The 19,431-nt window shown below is 35.8% G+C and overlaps 1 protein-coding gene across 1 annotated transcript in view; it reads left to right on the top strand.

Annotated features, from left to right (window-relative positions):
* LOC128857595 (disintegrin and metalloproteinase domain-containing protein unc-71) overlaps nucleotides 1-19,431 on the top strand; it is a 287,365-nt gene that overhangs the window by 65,135 nt on the left and 202,799 nt on the right. Inside the window, exon 4 of the mRNA XM_054093346.1 lies at nucleotides 7,844-7,990. Coding sequence (XP_053949321.1) covers nucleotides 7,844-7,990 — 147 coding nt within the window. The remainder of the gene's footprint in view (nucleotides 1-7,843; nucleotides 7,991-19,431) is intronic.

Genomic DNA, 19,431 nt, shown 5'->3' with positions numbered 1-19,431 from the left:
TGAAAAATGTCCGTCCAATGAAGAAGCCTTTAAATGATTTGAGACTGCTATTAAATGGTTGGGACACCAAGGCGAATGCGATTCTGTGCAGTCTTTAAAACGGCTAAGAGATTTGGCGGCAAAAAAACGAGTCTCAAAATTTAAGCAAACAAATATGTTCGACTTTTTTTTTTAGATTAGTTTTGTACTATTAAAAAATGTTTAGACATATGTAGGTATTTATGTATCGTGTGTGCAATCCCTACTTAAATGTGACTATTCATAACATGTACTGTACTCTAGTGTATCATTAAGAAACATTACATACATAATATGTATTCCTAATCCAATGACATGTTTTATTACCCTACCCTCAACAAAGAACTGGAATTTCACAAATGTTCGTTTATCCGAAAAATCGATTATCCGAACACCCTCTGCACCAATTGTTTCGGATAATCGGCGCTCTACTCTAATTGAATCAGAAACTTTCTCTCATCGAATTAAGCTGATATCTGTCACAATTTCTTTCGTTCAATTTTGTTTGTTCGAAGTGTTTAAACAGTTTTTGACACAGCCACAAGCCCAATTAGTATCCCTTGGACTTACTGCAGATATATAGAAGTTATGACATACCTCTGTACGCCTCTACTGCATCAATATTCTTATTCCGCTTTTCCCATGAAAAACTGAAGAGTCAAATTTTGGAAATCGACAAATTATAAGCAAGAAATTTAAACAATTAACTCAAAATTCCCAACATTTTTGTATACTTTCATTAATTTTTCCACTTCACTCCATTCAAAATTTCCACTTTAGTATAGTCAGAGAATATTAATTTAGTGCTGGAAAAATGTTATTTATCTTTTGTGTCTTCTCATTTCATTAACATTTTCCGGATCAGTTATATCAAACAATCTCTTTATGCTGTTATTCGATGCTCGTTGACAACCAAAGCTGTGTGTATACTTAGCAAAAGAGAAAGTTTGCAAAAATCACATATTTCGTTTAATTTTCTAGCATATTTTGCTTTCAGGCAATGAAAGGATTTCTGTCGTTTATTAAAGGAAAATATATTTTTTAGCTAATAAAAAAATGTTAATTCTAAATATATCGAAATTCGCTTACGCAAAATTTAGATAATAATTGTGCATACATGTAAATACATAATTGCGACTCGAGCTGCGCCTATAAGCAGCTTAAAAAGCATTTAACATATTTATATAACATTAACATAACATTTTCTGATAGGCCAGTAAAATTGTGCTAACAACGTTCTGCAAATAAGTTTACGAGCTTTGGGATCACAATAATCGTATGGAAATTTAGAAATTTAGTTATAGTCAAATATAAATAAAAGTAGTCAACCATGTCAACCGACGTATTGAATTGTTTTGGATTATTTTAAAAAATTCCTTTATTGTTGGCTTGAGTATTGCAGCAAATAAACTGAAAAAATGTTGCAGAAAAATTTAAAGTTTTGAGATTTATTAAATGCAGAAAATGTGGCTATAAAGCTATTTAAATTAAAGTATATTTTGGAATGTTTGATATTTTTATAATTTTGTTTAATACTGGAAATAAAAAATACTCTAAAAACATATTCTTTTTTTTTGTAAAAAATTAAATTTTGTTTCTTTAAGATGGCCACTATCCAGATGACTACTACCAGAGCGTTCAATAATGTGTGTGACTGACACATAAATGGCCGCATTAGTACTAAATCAATATTTTTTTCGAAAGTTGGCAATCTTTTTAGGCTTACTGTCAAAATCATATGTTAATCCGACCATTTCTTTACAAGTTACAGTGCTTTAGGTGACGCTACTTTTGAGTTTTGAAAAAAAATGAATTCAAAGCAATTCCGTGTGCTGATTTATCATTGTTTTTTAATGAAAAAAAATACTGTTCAATGCCAGGAATGGCTTGAAAAACATTATTCGGACTCTGCTCCATCAAAAAGAAGCATTTGTTATTGGTATGTCGAATTCAAACGTGGTCGTACAGACACTGATGACATTCCATCTACTGGAAGGCCAAATGACGCTGTTATTCCGGAAAACGTTGAAAGAACACTGAAAATCATTATGTCCGACCTTAAAGTGAAAGTGAGGGAGATTGCTGACATTCTAATTTGACTTCGAACGTAAAAACAACCAAAATATTGATTTCTTGATGGCCTGTCTGACATACTTGCCAATTCACTCCTTGAAATTTTTCGTCAAACTATCACTCTGAGGTGACATTACGACAGTCACATTCCGGAGACAATATTCATTTAGTTTCTTTCTAATATTCACACAGTTTACAAAAGTTTTTTTGACTCTGCACCAGAGTGCATAGACATAGAACAACGGGCTGAAGCCAAACTGATTTGTGTTTTCTTTTTTGCAGGTACTGCTCTGGGCTTATGTTTCATTATTCCTTATTTCCGCTAAAGAAACTACCATCAGCAATCATTCTCCTTAAATTACGATATTTATCGATCACTAACTTATGCGATAACTGTTCACCTTGAATTAAGCCTTGAATTCGTTGTTGTTATGAGAAAATAATAGTAAACCAAAAATTCTTTCGAAAAGCAGACGTTTTTTACATCATTTAGATTTGCAGGCATATAATACCTAGTTGATATGATATTCTGCAGATTGTGCTTTGAGTGAATACCGGAAAAAAGCATCAGCCAAAAATCTTAGAAATAAAGAGGATTTATCTGCTGTTGCTATTTGCTGTAGTATCTGATATATGTTATCAAAAAATTGAGGCTATCAAGCTACCTTGCTTCCAAATTTCATAGATACTGATATGCAGATAAAATCCTTATTCATTCCAATTGCATGTTGCACTACTTAGGTATGAACAGCTGCTACTTCAGTCACTTCTTTCCAGATTTTATATGAAGTATCTACGAAAATTAATGCTAACTATTTCGCGTGTGGTAAAGACTTGTACAATATTTTGTCTACATTTGTTGGCTGTAAATTTAAAACGGCTTTGACATGAAAACCATTCGCTTGTATTCTACCTACTACTACTTTTTCTGCCAACACACATAAGTCCCTCGACGGCCATATTTTGTACTTCCACTGTTTAAGAAACGATTGCGGCTATATTCTCGCACGCGAACAGCCGTTTAGATTCACCTATACCTATACGCTCACACAAAGGTTAATAAAATAAATAAAGTAATTTTGACACACTGTGTTTCTTATGATTCCTGGTTGATATTCGGAACTTTTCTCTCTCTGCACATTTGGCAAATGTTGACTTTTGCAATTCAATTTCAGTTGTGTAATCAAAGTTAAAAATACTTTCTAAGAATAGTACATGCAGCCGTACATACAGTAGATATTCACATTCATATATTTGCATTTGTGCACTCGAATATCTTACTTATTCACATATGTACATACATATAGTGCTGCTTCATTGTGCTACATTTTTAAGATGAGGTATTGGCTTGTCAAAGATGAAAATAAATGGAATGCAATGGAATGATTAAAAAAGAGCAACTGTAAACTTATTTTGGGTTTCCATGCCCGTTCATAAACTGAGCTGCTTTGGATGAAAGGATCCTATGTGTATATGTACATATGTATGAGTGTATAATATATGTACATTTTCGTGTGCACTCTATGCGAAACGTGCAAGAGAACTGAACAGCAATGTTAGTTTATAATAGGAAGTTAAGTATTATAGAATCATATAATGCCACAGGCAGCTAATTAATGAAAAACTGGTAGTCCGTTGTGGTAGCCCAGGTAAAATGATATATTCTTGGAAAGTACTTATACATACATATATGTGCATTAATTTGAAAACGAATATGAACTTTTGCATTTTATCCTGTTAATTAGCTGCTGATGGAATATCGCTCGGACTCGTAATGAGTACTAATCAAATCGCACAATTCAACCAATCTCGAAAATATTTATTGGGTATGAGAACGTATGCTAGGAAGAAGATGGGGTCTTCAACCAAAAATATACATTATGGTTGTATAAGGCGGGTATGCGACCAATTTTAACATATAGCTCGGTAGTTTGGTGGAAACCTCTAGAGAGAGAATACAACATCAAACTACTCGGCAGAATACAAAGATCAGGCTGTGCAATAACAGTCGGTGCAATCAGACCATGTCCTAGGGAGGCCCTAAACGCTCTGACACACGTTATTCCGGTAGATCTACAAATCAAGAAGATGACGCCCATGAGTGCATTTAGGTTAAATGAAGCTAGTCGCTGGAAGGAAAAAGTCATGGCCATGCTAGTCTATTACTGCGACAAACCCAGAATACCTCAAAGAGGACTGACTACATCGTCCCGACGGCGACATTTAGCAGAAATTTTGTCAATCTCTTTCCATCTCGGAAATAATGGAATAAGGGATTCTCACTAAACAAGTTCGACTCTACAGTCTATACAGATGGCAGTAAAATGGATTGTGGTGTTGGAGCTGGTATATATTCTCATAGACTTAAAATTGAAAGATCTGTGCGTCTCCCTAATACCAGCAGTGCCTTTCAGACGGAAGTACTGGCAATTGGGGAAGCTAGTAGGCTACTAATCGCAGATCCCTCTTTTAAGGGCAATATCGCAATTCTTTCGGATAGCCAAGCTGCACTCCAGGCACTGGGTTCAGCTACAACAACATCTAAGTAGTGGAACACAGCAGGACTAGCCTTACCAACTTGAGCGAAAATCATAAAGTTACCTTACTCTGGGTCCCGGGACATCAGAGCATTGAAGGTAATGAAAAAGCGGATGAACTGGCAAGAAGGGGATCTGCCATGAATAACGCCCTTGCAGAATCGGTATTCACACCACTAGGTACAGTCAAGAGTTCAATTCCCCTAAAATACCTCCGAATCGCAGATTGTAGATGGAGAGACCAGACGACATGCAAAATTAGCAGAACGTTATGGCTCACCTACAACCTTAAGCAATCATCAATATTGTTAAACATGAAACGACGGGACGCTTGGAGACTAACGGCAGTCATAACTGGCTTTTGATCTGTGGGAGAACAAGCAGCCAAAATGGGCATCCCTCACAACACATACTGTCACAGTTGTAAACAACCGGGGAAAAAGGAAACATATTCCATTTCCTCCTATAAAAAACAGAATTAGGAATAGAAGAGGCCTTTTTGATCGATTTAATATATCGCCAAAAATTCTTCGGATTACTTTTTATATTAAGCTCAGATTTGTGAATGAATTCCTTATACAAAGACTTATTTAAAGTACGAAACTTATTCCTGTGGAGGATAAAAAAATCATAATAGCGGGTTTCGTTAGTTAACTTGAACTTCTTAAAAAACTTATTTCTCAAGTTTTTATGATGTTTAAGTTCTTTCGTGCACCAAGGAATCTTATAATTTACACGCTTAAAAATTGGAACATGTTGAGAGCATATATCAAGGACTAAAGTTTTAAATATCTTGAAGCACTCAGCAACTTCAATATTGCCTAGAGATACTTCCCAATCAATTTCAGGTAAGGCATTATCGAGAGTTTGGAAATCACAATTAGCAAAGTTAAAGGAGGGATGAGCACTATCGGGCCTGGATTCAAAAAATTCTAAAAATTCCAAGTCTAGCTTTAAAGGAATATGGTGAACGCTGATCGGCGATATAGAAGAAAAAGACTGCGATAGAACAGAACTAATGTTGTCACTTATAAAAATCAAATCTAATAAACGACTCATACTATTAGTTAACCCATTAATCTGAGTTAGACCCATGCCCAGTAAATTATCAATAAAAAAAGATTCAGTAGGACTATTGACATTTGAAGGCGTTAGATATACGTTATTGTCTAAATATACCCAATTTATATTGCTTAAGTTAAAATCCCCTAAGACACATAATTGGTTATTCCCAATAACATCTTGAAGGGCTAATATGTTGTTAACATGCGACTTATACAAGTACTCATTACTTAAGGGTGGAATATAAGACACACAAATATAAAGAAAACTATGCGCACCACGTATTCGCACGCATAGCTGGTCTAATACAGTATCAGTCTCCTGTAATTGAATGAGTGATGCGTGACGATTACAGCGAACTGCAATCATGACTCCGCCTCCTCTGCTACATCCAGTTTGATGCTCTTATGTCACATTTATTTGACGTTCAATGCCTTCTCTGAATTCTTGACTTGGAAAGAGTTATTTGACGATGTAGTCCATCTCGCTGGAGTTTAGTTCCAGTGTAGGTATCCTGATTCCCAGTTTCTTCACCACAATCGTGTACCCAAGACCCCAGGGGTCCCCATTTAGATCTTTCCGGAGTTCCTCTCATCTTTCATTCTCGCTATTTGCAATAGTGGCCTTAAGCTCCCTCTTTCCACTCTTGTATGCTTCTGCGTCCACATTGACTTGCCCGGTTCGTCTGGCTCTGGTGTATTTCTATCTGAGGTTAGTACAGTCACGTCTCAATTCAGCTATTTTCTCCGTCCACAAATAAACAGACCTTTTATGTTTTTCCTTTGTCAGACTCGGCATCGCTTTATGATAAGCTTGTTTGTTGCGAAGCATTTGAGCTCTCACCACTTCTGTGGGGATTTTAAGGGTTGTGTCTCGGTGAGCTGTTAGCCACCCTCCTGCCTCTTGAATTCATAGTTGACATGACCTACAGGCATTACAGGCCCTCAGCTTGCAGGCAAACAAATTACTACCGAAGATGTTGAGCTTAACTAATAATAATAATTATTAATTATAATTATAATTATTTACAAGTCAGACAGAGAAAGTCGATAAATAGCGTAATATGGACGGGTGGCTTTGAAAAAGGGTATAATTTTTAATATATTTTCTATACTTGGTGTAGATAAGAAGGCTAGTGTAGGCTGTTAGAAAATGGCCTGGTACTGTGGGTCGAAAAAGTGGGCAATCAGTTAATAGGTGGAATATGTCAATGACAGCTTTTGATTAGGAGCCCAATACTGAGTATTTTGAATTAACACTAAGTTCAAATATCAATTTGATATTTAGTACGTAATCTTTTTGAGTACTCAGTATCAATCGTTCCCTCCGTGGAACAAACTTATCCGGCCAAGGATTGTCACTTTAACAGCATTTCTGAGGAATGTTTTATGCTGTTGCAATAACAACAACTAAGAACCGATATTCTTAAGAAGTCTCTGGCTTAAGACCGCAGATTTCATAGCTTTTTAAGAACCATTTTTACAATTTTTTTAGAATCTCGCCGTTTAGAGAGCTTACTACGCTATATAAATATCGATTATGTTCAACAATACTAATTTTGGGGAAAAAAATAGTTTAACTCTTAAAATATGCGCGCTTGTTTGCATATGAGCCTATAAAAGCCCATCGGCTTATAAGGAACTCCGCTTATTATTGAAATTTTATATTTACTTGAATGATTTGCTTACATGGAATTGACGATAAGACCGTTTTTCGCAATAACTTTAATTATAATTTTATACTATTGCACGGAATATGTATATATGTGTGCATGTATACTGGCTAAACTTTCTCGCTGCTAGTGGTAGCATTTAATGAGAATGTGGCAAGTGCACGAGCTATTTGTAGCCACAAGAACTTGACCGCATTTGAAAGCGTCATGATGAAATATAATTATGGTGTAAAGGTGTGTGTGTGTGCAAGTATTTGATATGTGAAGTTAGCCATAGAATTAATTCGAATATTTAATGCAATTTAAATTATGCATAAATGCATTTAATTTAACTATGCTATAGTCATACATTCATATTTTATGGATAATTGCGGTTTTTTTTTTTTGAAATAAATGCTTTTAATAATTTTGCATTAGCTGCTTATCATAAATTTAATTCATTCTTTATATATCCACTAATTTTGTTTTGTGGTTTTTGCAGGACATTGAGCATTGCTATTACCATGGTACTGTTAAGGACTACCCTGGTGCTAGCGCCGCCTTCCATACGTGCAATGGTGTCAGCGGCGTGATACACATCGGCAACGAAACGTTCGTTATACATCCCTTCTATGGAGGCGATCTTTCGGTACGTAATCGCAACTAATTAGTAAAGTATTTATATTTATTCCTTTCATATTCAATTTTCAATTCAACCTACAAAATTCTTACATAATTATTATTATTTTTTTATTTTTTATTATCACTTTTGCTCATATATGGTTCATACGAGTACATAGACGCGTCTTAACTAAGCTCAAAACACATAAAATTCTTTACTTGAAAATCTCCTTTAACTTCGGCTGCTTTAGGTTTTGTGACGCTTGCAAATCCTTTGCGGATTCACATGAATTTTCGCTGCATCGAAAATGTTTTACGGCCTTACTTTATCCAGTTTTTATTATTTTCCAACCTCTTTCTTCTCTGCGGAGCCACATTTTCACGCTCAAGCGCTGGCAATCGGTCTGAGTTTTGATTTATATCTGCGCCTAAGCGAAATCGGTATGCAAATGTTCGCACACATACACACCGACACAGCCATTTATTGCACCGCACACCAGCATTTATACAAAAATCTGCTTTTCAATTGTGAACTTTAAATAAAATCCGCATTCATATCTGAGCGTAAGCTTCAGGAGCTGTTAGATACAGACTTAGTTTGTTCGCTTGATTTCAATTGCAGTCATCGTTAGCACTGAGAGAAAAATGTTAAAATATGTTTTTAATATTTGGATTCTTTGTACAATAGACAGACTAATATCAGCTTCGGCTAAGACGAATCAGCATCCTTACTGCAACACTGTAAGCAATATTTTCAGAAGTTGTGATAGTACAATAGAAAAGTACCTGCATCTTTTAAGTCACTATTCTACTTCCTTTGTTTTCATAGTTTTTTAAAGCTGAGTCTATCCTGCGTTCACCAACATTAAGTATAAGTTGTAGATACGTTTACTTCTCCGAGTGTGAGTTTTAAACGTGGTAATCTGAAGCAAATGGACGTATTCCCTGCAGATTTAGAGCATTCATTGTTGTTAGTAAGTGAGTAAACAGAAGATTGTTCTATACCATCCTGATATGGGTTTGGCATGAAAGTATGAATTAATAAAAGCATAGGATGTTGTTGTTACACGTTTCCTCAGATATTCGCGACAGTACTTTTTAAAGTAATTAAAATTGTAACCTCTCTTCGATTTGGTATAAAACAGCCTTGGAAAGTTTCAAGCTAATCCTCGTTTTACCAAAGTTTCCTAAAGAAAACTAACTAAAGTTCATTTCGCTAAGCAGTGCTACTGAGTGGCAGCAGCAGTTCTCGTTGACCTCTCGTCTTAGCTGTCTTAACTATCATCAGCTTCATATGAATAGTAGACGGATGGTCGGTTACACAATAATGGGCTGACTTAGAACAATTCTTCCGCCCAAGTCCATGCTTTTTCGCCCTGAAAGTATGACTCGCAGGGAAGTTAGCCGCAAGCCACTGACCAACGTAGGAATAGAATAAGCCCATATTACGAGTATTTGTCTCCGGAATATACACCACTCCCCGACATCGGTGTGGTGTCAAGCAAGTGCTAGCACAGCAACTGGAGTTACTGAAAGCCTGATTGAACCCACGGTAGTACCGGTAATACAGCTTCTTTTGCTACGCAAAGCGCAAATTTCGTCCTTCCAATTCCATCTTCTTTAATATTGAGTTTTTGTTCATTCATTTTATCACCTGCATGTATTCAATAACAGACATGTATATATATGCTTTTTTGTAATTTTAAAAAAATATGTCTGATGAGTAAAACAAACTAAAACTTAACCAATATTTGCAAAAAAAACAGCAAAATTTGCGTAAAAACTACTATGAAGAACTAACCTAAAAATTGTATATACAAATAAAAAAAACACCAAATCACATTAACAGAAAACTACTATAACAATAAATAAGTATTTCTGAACAATAAATAAGCCTTTCTGTTCAAATGTTTAAAGCAAAAATGAAAAAACTGAATTAAATATATTAAAATTATTCTCTGCTTGTGAAAAAATATAACTTAATCATACAATAAATGTGAGTTTAAGTAGAGAAAAACTAAAACTAAAAATCAAAAAAAAAAATAAAAATGTTAAAAATGTAAAATTAATACTTTGAAATAAATAAGAAAAACAAAAAAATAATTCTCTATTCATAAAAAATACAGCAAAATTCATATTTTGAAATACTTGAAAAACGCTTTAACCAAAACTTTTAACAGATCAAAAAATTGTGTACGAAAAATATTCTATAATAAAAAATAATAAATTAAAAACCCTCAAACTAATATATTGAATAAATCTAAAAAACTGTTACATTTATTGAAAATATAAGCAACTCTGAGTAGAAAAAAGCTAAACATAATATTTTGAATAAATCTAAAAATATTTAAGCACCTTAAAAAATAATCTCTGTTGATAAAAAAATATAACAAAAATAATAGTTTGAAAGTTTTAAAAAAAATTTACCAAAACTTTGAACAGATCAAAAAATGTGTAAGCAAAATATGATAAATTAAATACAAAATGAAATGAAAAATTAAATACAAAACGCTAAAACTAATATTTTGAATAAACTAAATAAAATGTTAAGCTAATTAAAAAAATAAACAACTCCGTGTAGAAAAAAATTGCATTTTAAAGGACTTGAAAAATTAAATCTCAATAAAATTAGTAATAAAAAATACTAACAATAATTAAAAAAATAGTTTAAAAAATGTGTGACCTGATAAAAATTACGAGTTAGCCTGAATAAAAATGCTAACATCAATATTTTGAAAAAATCTAAAAAAATTTAAGCCGCTTATAGAAATTATTCTATATTCATGACATTACCACTTTTAACTGACCCGAAACCTTTACAAAATACCAAATACAAGAAAAATAGAACAATAAGCCAAAACTTTTGCCTTATTCGTAAATAAAAAGAATTATATAATCGTACTTTCGAAAAGGGTTAAAAAAAAATCTTTTTATGTCCAACTATTTTTATAAAGAAATATAAAAAATACATCATCCTCTTGAGTATTTCTTTTAGTTCTAATTTTAAATTATGTTGAAAGACTGCAAAATGCTAAACCAAGCATGCAATTCTTTTTAAGTATTTAATTTAAGTATTTTTCAATCTAACAAATGCATATTTCAAGGCAGGCTCAATCTTATAAAGATTTTTTTTTGTGTTTTTCCTATGCTTAAGATATACTATCGTAGTTTTCACGATCCTTAGCACTTCGCCATCTGCTGAACAAGGAAGTGCTCACAACTTGCAGTGTAGTAATTTACGACTTTTCCAACTTCTAAAAGGAGTTATGAGTTACAGATACTTATAACGATTTCACCACTTTTTGTACCATGTTTCTTTGTTTTCGGTTTTTTGCTTCACACCAATATTTTTCAATATGTGTGGCTGCAGTGGAGGTGCCTGAAAGATTTTATGTGCGCGACATCAATAAATAAGAAGTACTTGTGAAAAAAAATCCCGAACATTCTTACAAACAATCACAGAACAAATCGCACGATAAAAAAGGAATAAAAGAAGAATAAAAAAGTACAGAATTTAGCAATGCCAGCCCAAAATTCTGCCCAGCTCTGTTTTCTATTACCCTCCGCATGGTTGCTGAAGCGAAAAAACGAGGGAAATATTCAACACTAGAAGTTCAACACCGAATATTTGCCCCTTCACTGTTGTAGGAAAGTTCGTATGTCTGCGAAAATATGTCATGCCACATAAAAAAATATTGCAAAAAAACACAAATATTACAAAATCAACGCAGCAAAATAAAGGGAATGTGAAAACTTGCGACTCACTGCTGCCATAATTTATACGAACTCGAATTCGGAATACTCTCCACATATATACACACACACACACGCATGCACAGGTCTGAAGGCATCTCTGCTTAGGATCAACTAAGCATTCAGTGTACCCACCTTTGTTAAACGCGCTGAAAATTGAAAACACACACACAGCAACATATACACACATACACACATACATACATACATATGTATGTATAGACTAAATATAATAGCGAAACGCCAAAGGAGCGAGGCAGCAGTATTGGTATGGCAACGATTCGGGGATTTGAAATTTATGACATATTCATATTGATTTTCAACAGACCGTGCGCCGAGCGAATGAATGACGACGACTGGTTTGTATTTGTTCGCACCCTTTAGATTGCCACTGCTATAGTTGCGCCAGCTTATGAACAGCAGCTCGCCCCAATTTCAGTCCCCGCCTGAGTGTGAGGCTGTGGCCGAGGTGATTATTGGGCTGTCTGCTGGCTGCTGACTTAGGAGTGACGAAACAGAGAGTGCTGGCATTGCTCATATTTCTAATTCGCTGTTACACATGTATGCGTGTGTATGTAAATCCATATAAATCCCCATTTAAAATTTGTTTTTTTTTCTAACTCGGATTGATTTGTGAGTTGGTTTTTTTGTTGTTTGTTGCTTTTGATCAATTCTTTTGTACTATAAATTGGGTTCATACCTATTTAGTTTGTAGTTATGTTGGCATTTATATTTGATTTTTGTTCCTGTTTTTTTTTGTATTTTCTCTTATGCCGGGGTCATGTGTTTTACGATTCTGTGCACATCTCTGCATTCCCACTTTATTCAATTTACTTCGCTTTTATGAGCTAATTTTCTCTCTAGCTTGTTGATGATTTCGTTGTGAATTCGTGCTTGATTTACGGATATTCGATTTGTTGATGTTTTTATGCCTCGCGTCTGAATTCAAAATATGACAATTCTCAGACAGCTGCCAAAAATAAGTGGCTCATACATCGAACTCGGTGCAGGCTGAGAAACTTGACTTGCATTAATGTCACGAATTATCGACAATATGTGGAATTCAAGCTGGTTTTACGTAAAATCAAAATTGGCTAAAGGTGTACATATGTATATATATAGATCTATTTGTATGCATTGCATAAATAGCAATGAAAAATCTACGTTATTGCAATTTTGTTCATATTCACATTTTTGAAATTACATTTGTGTGTATACCGGTATGTTACTTCGATGTGATAGCTGCTTTTAAATATGCTTCAGTTTAATAAGGTAAATGATTGTGAAAAGCTTACCGCCTATAGTATGATATATCAGCAGCCTGTTTCAAAGAATGTAGGTCGAAGCATTTTTATAACAAAACTTATAGTAAACAGTTTTGATAATAGCGATCATCCTTCGCAAGGCGCAGAACACCCAGTGCATTTGAAAATTTTATACTGGAACTGGTCACTACCCCGCACGCATTCATTAAAGAAATGCCTATTTAAAAATCCCTAATTTTGTAAGGAACTCTATCAAAACCAGGCACTTTCCCATTTTTGGTTTTAAGATTTCAAGATTTTATTGTAAGTAACTGGTTTATTCAAACTATGATCCTTTACTAATAGCGTCACATTTCAATTGGTTGAGAATTAAAAACGAAATCATCACCTCCCCAGTTTCGAGCGTGTTTTTGTTTCCATCGGGGGAATTGAGTTTCTTAAGGCGAAGGTAAATGCTTCCAATGGCCCATGCCATTTTTCCGAACCGAGCGTACAGAATGTCCTCTGTTTCTTTATTAGTCTGTATGATGAAATTTTGACTTTCATCCGAGTTCGCAGATTTTTCACTATTATCAGCTTCCAGTCATCGGTGGGTACACCCTTATTTTGAAGCTGAAGAAGTCGCAGTGCATGCTCAGGATTTACCGTGCGGGTTACTGCGGTCAGTGAGCGCCACAATTAAATGCTTTTTGGCTATCGCATTAGCCGCCGTCGCTGAGATGTTGTCGGCTTTTCGTCGTTGCTGTTCATGTTGTGCTTTACATTTTTTCTTGCAGTAACGTCTTTGCACTATCGCTTTGTGCTGGGTAGCTTTCCTTCGCGCTCAGCCGACCGCTGCCTTTTTTAGCCTGCGTTTTTAACTTTTATTTGTTAATATTTTTTCTAATATTTGAATTTTATTGCATGCCCCAAAAAGAATTCTGATTGTGCTTGCTCTTAGCTTTCCTCAACGCGCTCTTTGCACTAATTTTCAGGTTCTTTTCTTTCCATTTTCTTTGTGCGCTGATGTCTCTATACGGGTATGTTCATTAGTATTCAAAAACCTACGCGACACTTACCTGCTTAAATGAGACTCAATTGCCAATATGGTGGACAGACAAACTTCACGGACAAATATCTGCTGGTATGCATTTATTTCTTCCACCCAGAAATTGTTATGCTATGGCAATGCCATGCACGCCATGCCGCAATGGCCCACTAACATAATAAATCTCCACAAAGCATCGCCCAGTCTTAGACTTAGGCCAATTTGTCGGCTTTCTCTACAGCTGCTCGTGTTTGCTGTACACCAAACGATATAGTTACGTGTTTCGTTTTTGAAGAGGCAAAATTTACCTGTTTACTGTTGTTCGTGGTTCATTTGCCGTTACATTCAGGCATAACGAACATAATACCCTCTCAGCTGCCAGTGCCTCCCCTGCCTACTCAATTGATGACTATGGAAAAAGGTAGGGAGAACAGTTAAATTTACAGTTACGATTATGGTCGATAAACAAACTGTTGTTATGCTTCCAGCTGCTGAGGTTGCCACTGTTGCTGCGCCGGCTGCTTCAACTGAATTATTTTCGACCCACACACTTTGTGTGTGCCCACGTTTATGCCCATATAATCTGTATGTTCTTGTATTTGTCATTTATGCTCGATATTATGTGCGTTCGTCTTTAAAGCAGTTGGCAATAATTTATTAAATTCACTAATCAGTATTAAAGCACACATTTCAATAAAATAATTTATAAGCATTTTATTGAGCTATGTACCTACATATATATACTACACAACATTGATCAAAAAGTTCCCCGAACAACCGCCAAGTGACGCTCTAGGTCAACTAATTTCAATTCTGTACTTTTTTTATTGCATCAAAAGAGCATCTGTGGTTAACATTCCTACCCAAATTGTACCGTCATTCCATGCCATTTTTTTAAGTTACGCCGTTATTTGTGTTTATGTATTATATATTTTCGTTCACAAGAGATCGTGAATCCATTAGGGATGACGAACATAGTGTCAGACCATCGACATCAAAAACTGATAAAAACATCAATAAAGTGAGAGAAAAGTTCCTCAATGACCACAAATTAACCAGCAGATTGCTGTCAGAGGACTTGAACACTGCTTATGGATCCATTCAGGACATTATAGTTTGTAGTTTTTACGGTCAGATAGTTAACAAGAACTATTTTGCACCATAATACCCCACCGTCCCACAGAGCCATTATTATCTGTAAATTTTTCACCAATAACGAAGGGAATACCATCCAAAGCCATCGGATTCAACTCATATGGTTCCCTGCGTTCTTTTTTTCTGTTTGATCGAGTCGAAAAACCACTACGGGGAATGTATTTTAACAGCCGAAAGGAAGTAATAAACGCTGGCATAATGCGTTGGTGTTGATGGGAAGTAATTTGAAGGCGATAATATGACTTGCGTTTATTCTATGCGTTTTGAATTGTCTGAACATATTTCGGAAAACTTTTGATAAAGGTAGAATATGGATCAGAGAATTCGGATGCAATGCGATGAATGAAACCCAGAACTGAATACGATTTAGTAAGAATGAAGTTGGTATGATCGCTAAAAGAAAATTTAGCGTCGAATATAACTCCAATATCCTTGAACACTGGTCAAGTTATTAACAATAATAAAGTGTGTGTTAAAAGTAACCTGACACGTCGAAAACTTTAAATGAAAACATTTTTTTTAATATTTAGGGAGAGAAAGGGGATTGTCCCAATCTCATTGAAGTCCAAGAGCATCCGCTGAATCCTTAATTGTTCAAACCAATTTTAAATCATTGGCTTAGAGTAAAACCTTACTGTAAAACCTTACAGTAAAAACTAACTCTAACTTCTTTGTTTATTACTATTTTTACATTACATAAAATTGGGGTAAATTTTTGGAATATGGGTATGCCTTTAAATCGAGATACAAACGGAATGTTGTTTCAAATTCTTTCCCAAATTTTATCAGATGAGGCAGATTGCTCTACAAGATACCTAAGTATAGGGTGCGTACGGTATTTGATTACAACTTGAGAGTAACACTAATTACTTCGAAAAACAAATTGAATATATTAGGTGATCAACTAAGTTCCCGCTGTTTGTCAATAGATGCCGCCAGCAGTGTGTGCTAGTCGATTCTTACTTAACCTAAACGTCATAAACCAAGCTTAGACATATGGTAAACAAACTGTTTCGACACATCAGTGCTTTTGTTTTGGTGCCATATACTTTTGGTTTTGGGAAAATGTCTGATTTTGTGCCGAATAATCGTCATTTGCGGCAAGTGTTGATTTTCCTCTTTCATTCGAAAAAAACGACGGCTGAAGCTCATCGAGGGCTACAAAAAGTTTATGGAAATGTTGCTTTAAGTGAAACAACGTGCCGAGATTGGTTCCGTCGCTGCAAATACGGTGGTTTTAATGTTGACGACCGTCCGTGTGAAGGAAGGTCAAACACCTTCGAGGACTCTGAACTGGAGGCATCAATGAGGATCTGTGTCAAACTGCTCCAGCGGCAAGCAAGGAAGGGTTTTCTTCATCGCATCGTGACGGGTGATGAAAAATATATTCATTACGGCAATCAAAGTAAAAGAAAGTCATGGGCACTGCCCGGTCATGCTACTATGCCTCGGCCGAGTATTCACGCAGCGAAGGTTATGCTATGTATTTGGTGGGACCAAGTTGGTGTTACTTATTATTAAAACTAAGCGAAACCATCACTGGGGATCGGTATCGACTTCAATTGATGCGATTGAGCCGAACACGGCGCTAGAAGCGGCCGCCATGCGCGGAGAGGCATGAAAAAGTTATTCTACAGCATGACAACACTCGGCCTCACGTTGCCTAACCCGTTAAAACCTACCGGGAAATACTGAAATGGGAAAACCTTCCCCACTCACCATATTCTCCAAATATTGCGCCGTCCGATTATCACCTGTTCCGATCGATGGCACATGGTTTAGCAGTTCCATTCTTATGAAGATATCAAAAAATGGCTTGATCCGTGGATATCCTCAAAAGACGAACAGTTTTGCCGCGACGGTATATGAGATCTACCAGAAAGATGCGAAAGAGTAGTAGCCAGCGATGGGCAATACCTTCAACGATTCACTTGTAAGCCTTTTTTCAGAATAAAGTTGTATTTTCATTAAAAACACAGCGAGAGCTTAGTTGCGACGAAATCAAAATTGCTCGTAATTTGCTGTTACAGTATCGGCACCATAAACGCCATTCACCATTTCAGCGGCCTTTATCAAAGAAAAACTGTAAAATATACCGAAGTTAACCGAGTTACCTGTAACTCACAACTGAATAGAACAACCAAAACACAGAAAACCACTGTTTTTAGTGTGAAATGCCACTTCGCTTTACAAGATATCGATCACTACAGCCATCTACCGAGAAAATACTCGATTTATTTCGATCTGGAGAGTTAGATGGCTATAAATCATGTGATCATGAAATATTTCACCCACCCTATCTTGCTTAGCTATCGCTTTGTATCAATCAGAGTCTTTCTGAAAGATGTATGGGCTGTCCCGCGTATATTATTAATCCAGGGTTTCCCTGCTGCCTCTAGAAGATATGCAGCAGAATTCATTCGAAATCCTTGAGTAAAAAAGTGTGGGAGCACGGCATGTCATTTGTTGCTTACAACATCTAACACCATAAAATTGGTTGGAGACTTCGTGTGCATGACAACAGGAACCTCTGTAGGATTGGAACATAGCCATCTGTGATTCTGCGGTTGATCTTTTGGCCTTGGTCCAAAAACCATAACGTCTAAGGCGCTTCAAGTTGTTAAATTTTATTTAGAAGGTGTTTTTATCAGATATCTCGCTTTTGCTTTAACATAAATTGTCTTCTGCGCATAACGCAAGATGAAATCGGAGATCTTCATCTACAACTCGTCGGATAAGGCACTCATAAGCGTTAAGCTCCCTCGAAAGGGTCCTGCCCAACGATTACTTTCACTTGGTAAAAAAATTCTGCAGCTCGAGCAGTGTCAGAACGTTTCACGTGCTTTTGCATTTTGCAAGAGATTCTGCATGGCCGCTTGATGCCTACAATTCACGGCGAACCTTATGTACGAATGAACGGGCCCACTTAAGAAAATTTGAGATTTCTAAATCGGTGTGTTTTTCACATATAGCGACGATAACTGCATGCCTTTTCATTTCTTGAGTTAAGTTGTAGTCCTCCGTGTTTTATATGAAAAAGAGCCAAAAGAAGAGGAATGGTTTCCGGAAGCTATAGCCACGTATAAGATGTCATCAACTATCGTACGCACCCTGTATATTATGCTTCAACTGATATCCCATCGGCAGTCACACTACATTTCCATTGAGAATAAACTACTCATGCTACTAAAGAGTTACGCGATTACGTCCAGAAGCCCTGCTGCTGTTCGTCACATGAGCTAAAATTTAAAATCAATTGGTCCGGTAAAATGCACATCAGACTGAGACAGCTGAGCAAATATTCAATATATGAGTATTTAGCCATTTTTTCACCTTAATATTCTAACGTAAATGAAAATTTTTCCAACAGTGGGGTACTTCCTTAAGCTAACTAAGTCTCATACCCGTACTGACATTCCAATGCCACTAAATTAAGTCCCTTCTCTTGTAAAAAATTTAGAAATTCCAAAATGACATGGCACTCTTTCGTAAAGCTCTAGCGGCCAACTAACATATAAATCTAAAGAAGAGGCTACTCTGCGCAGTGCTCACAGTTGGTTTTTGCAATTGTTTTGCATTTATAACTCAATTTATTAAGTTGTTGGTATATATTTGGTTTATTCGATTGAACAGCGCCGATACGCCTAAATGTATATGTAAATAAGTACGAAATATAATAAAATACACCATAAGCAAATATGTGTGCGTGTATGTGCGAGAGTATCTGCGTGTTTTTTTGGGACAGCCGCTAAGTGTTTTATGCGCTAATAAAGTGGCAGTTAAGAATTTTAATTTCACTTGCCAATATAATTGACGGCATTGAGAAGAGAGTGGTACGTGGTTTTCACCGCCATTAGCGCGAATGGCAACCCTCACTCATTCCACTTTAGTGTTGTTGCTGCAGCCCCCCTACAGCTAACGATGTTGTTTTTATGTACGCTTTTGTTTTGTTTGCAAGGGCAAATGAAGATTTATGTCGCAAACAAATCTCTGCGCTGTTTGTATTTAAGCACTGTTAAGACGCCTAAAAATATGCTAAATTGAATAAAAACAAAAAAAAAACGAAAGGGAAGTCGAACAGAAACCAAGCCTGGCATAACAAAGGAATTCATGAATGGAAGTGATATACGTGCATATATATAAGTATTGAAGGAGTATAAGGAGGGGACCGAAATGCTTAAGTATTGCACTTAATTTTTTTTTTTTTCATGCGTAAAAAATGGCATCGGATGCAACAGATGAACAAGCAAACATTCGCACAGCTGAAAT

This window comes from Anastrepha ludens, chromosome 3 (assembly GCF_028408465.1).
Source record: "Anastrepha ludens isolate Willacy chromosome 3, idAnaLude1.1, whole genome shotgun sequence".
Classification (NCBI taxonomy): domain Eukaryota; kingdom Metazoa; phylum Arthropoda; class Insecta; order Diptera; family Tephritidae; genus Anastrepha; species Anastrepha ludens.
Note: the sequence above shows the minus strand (reverse complement) of the source record. Positions and strands in the feature narration are given on the sequence as shown.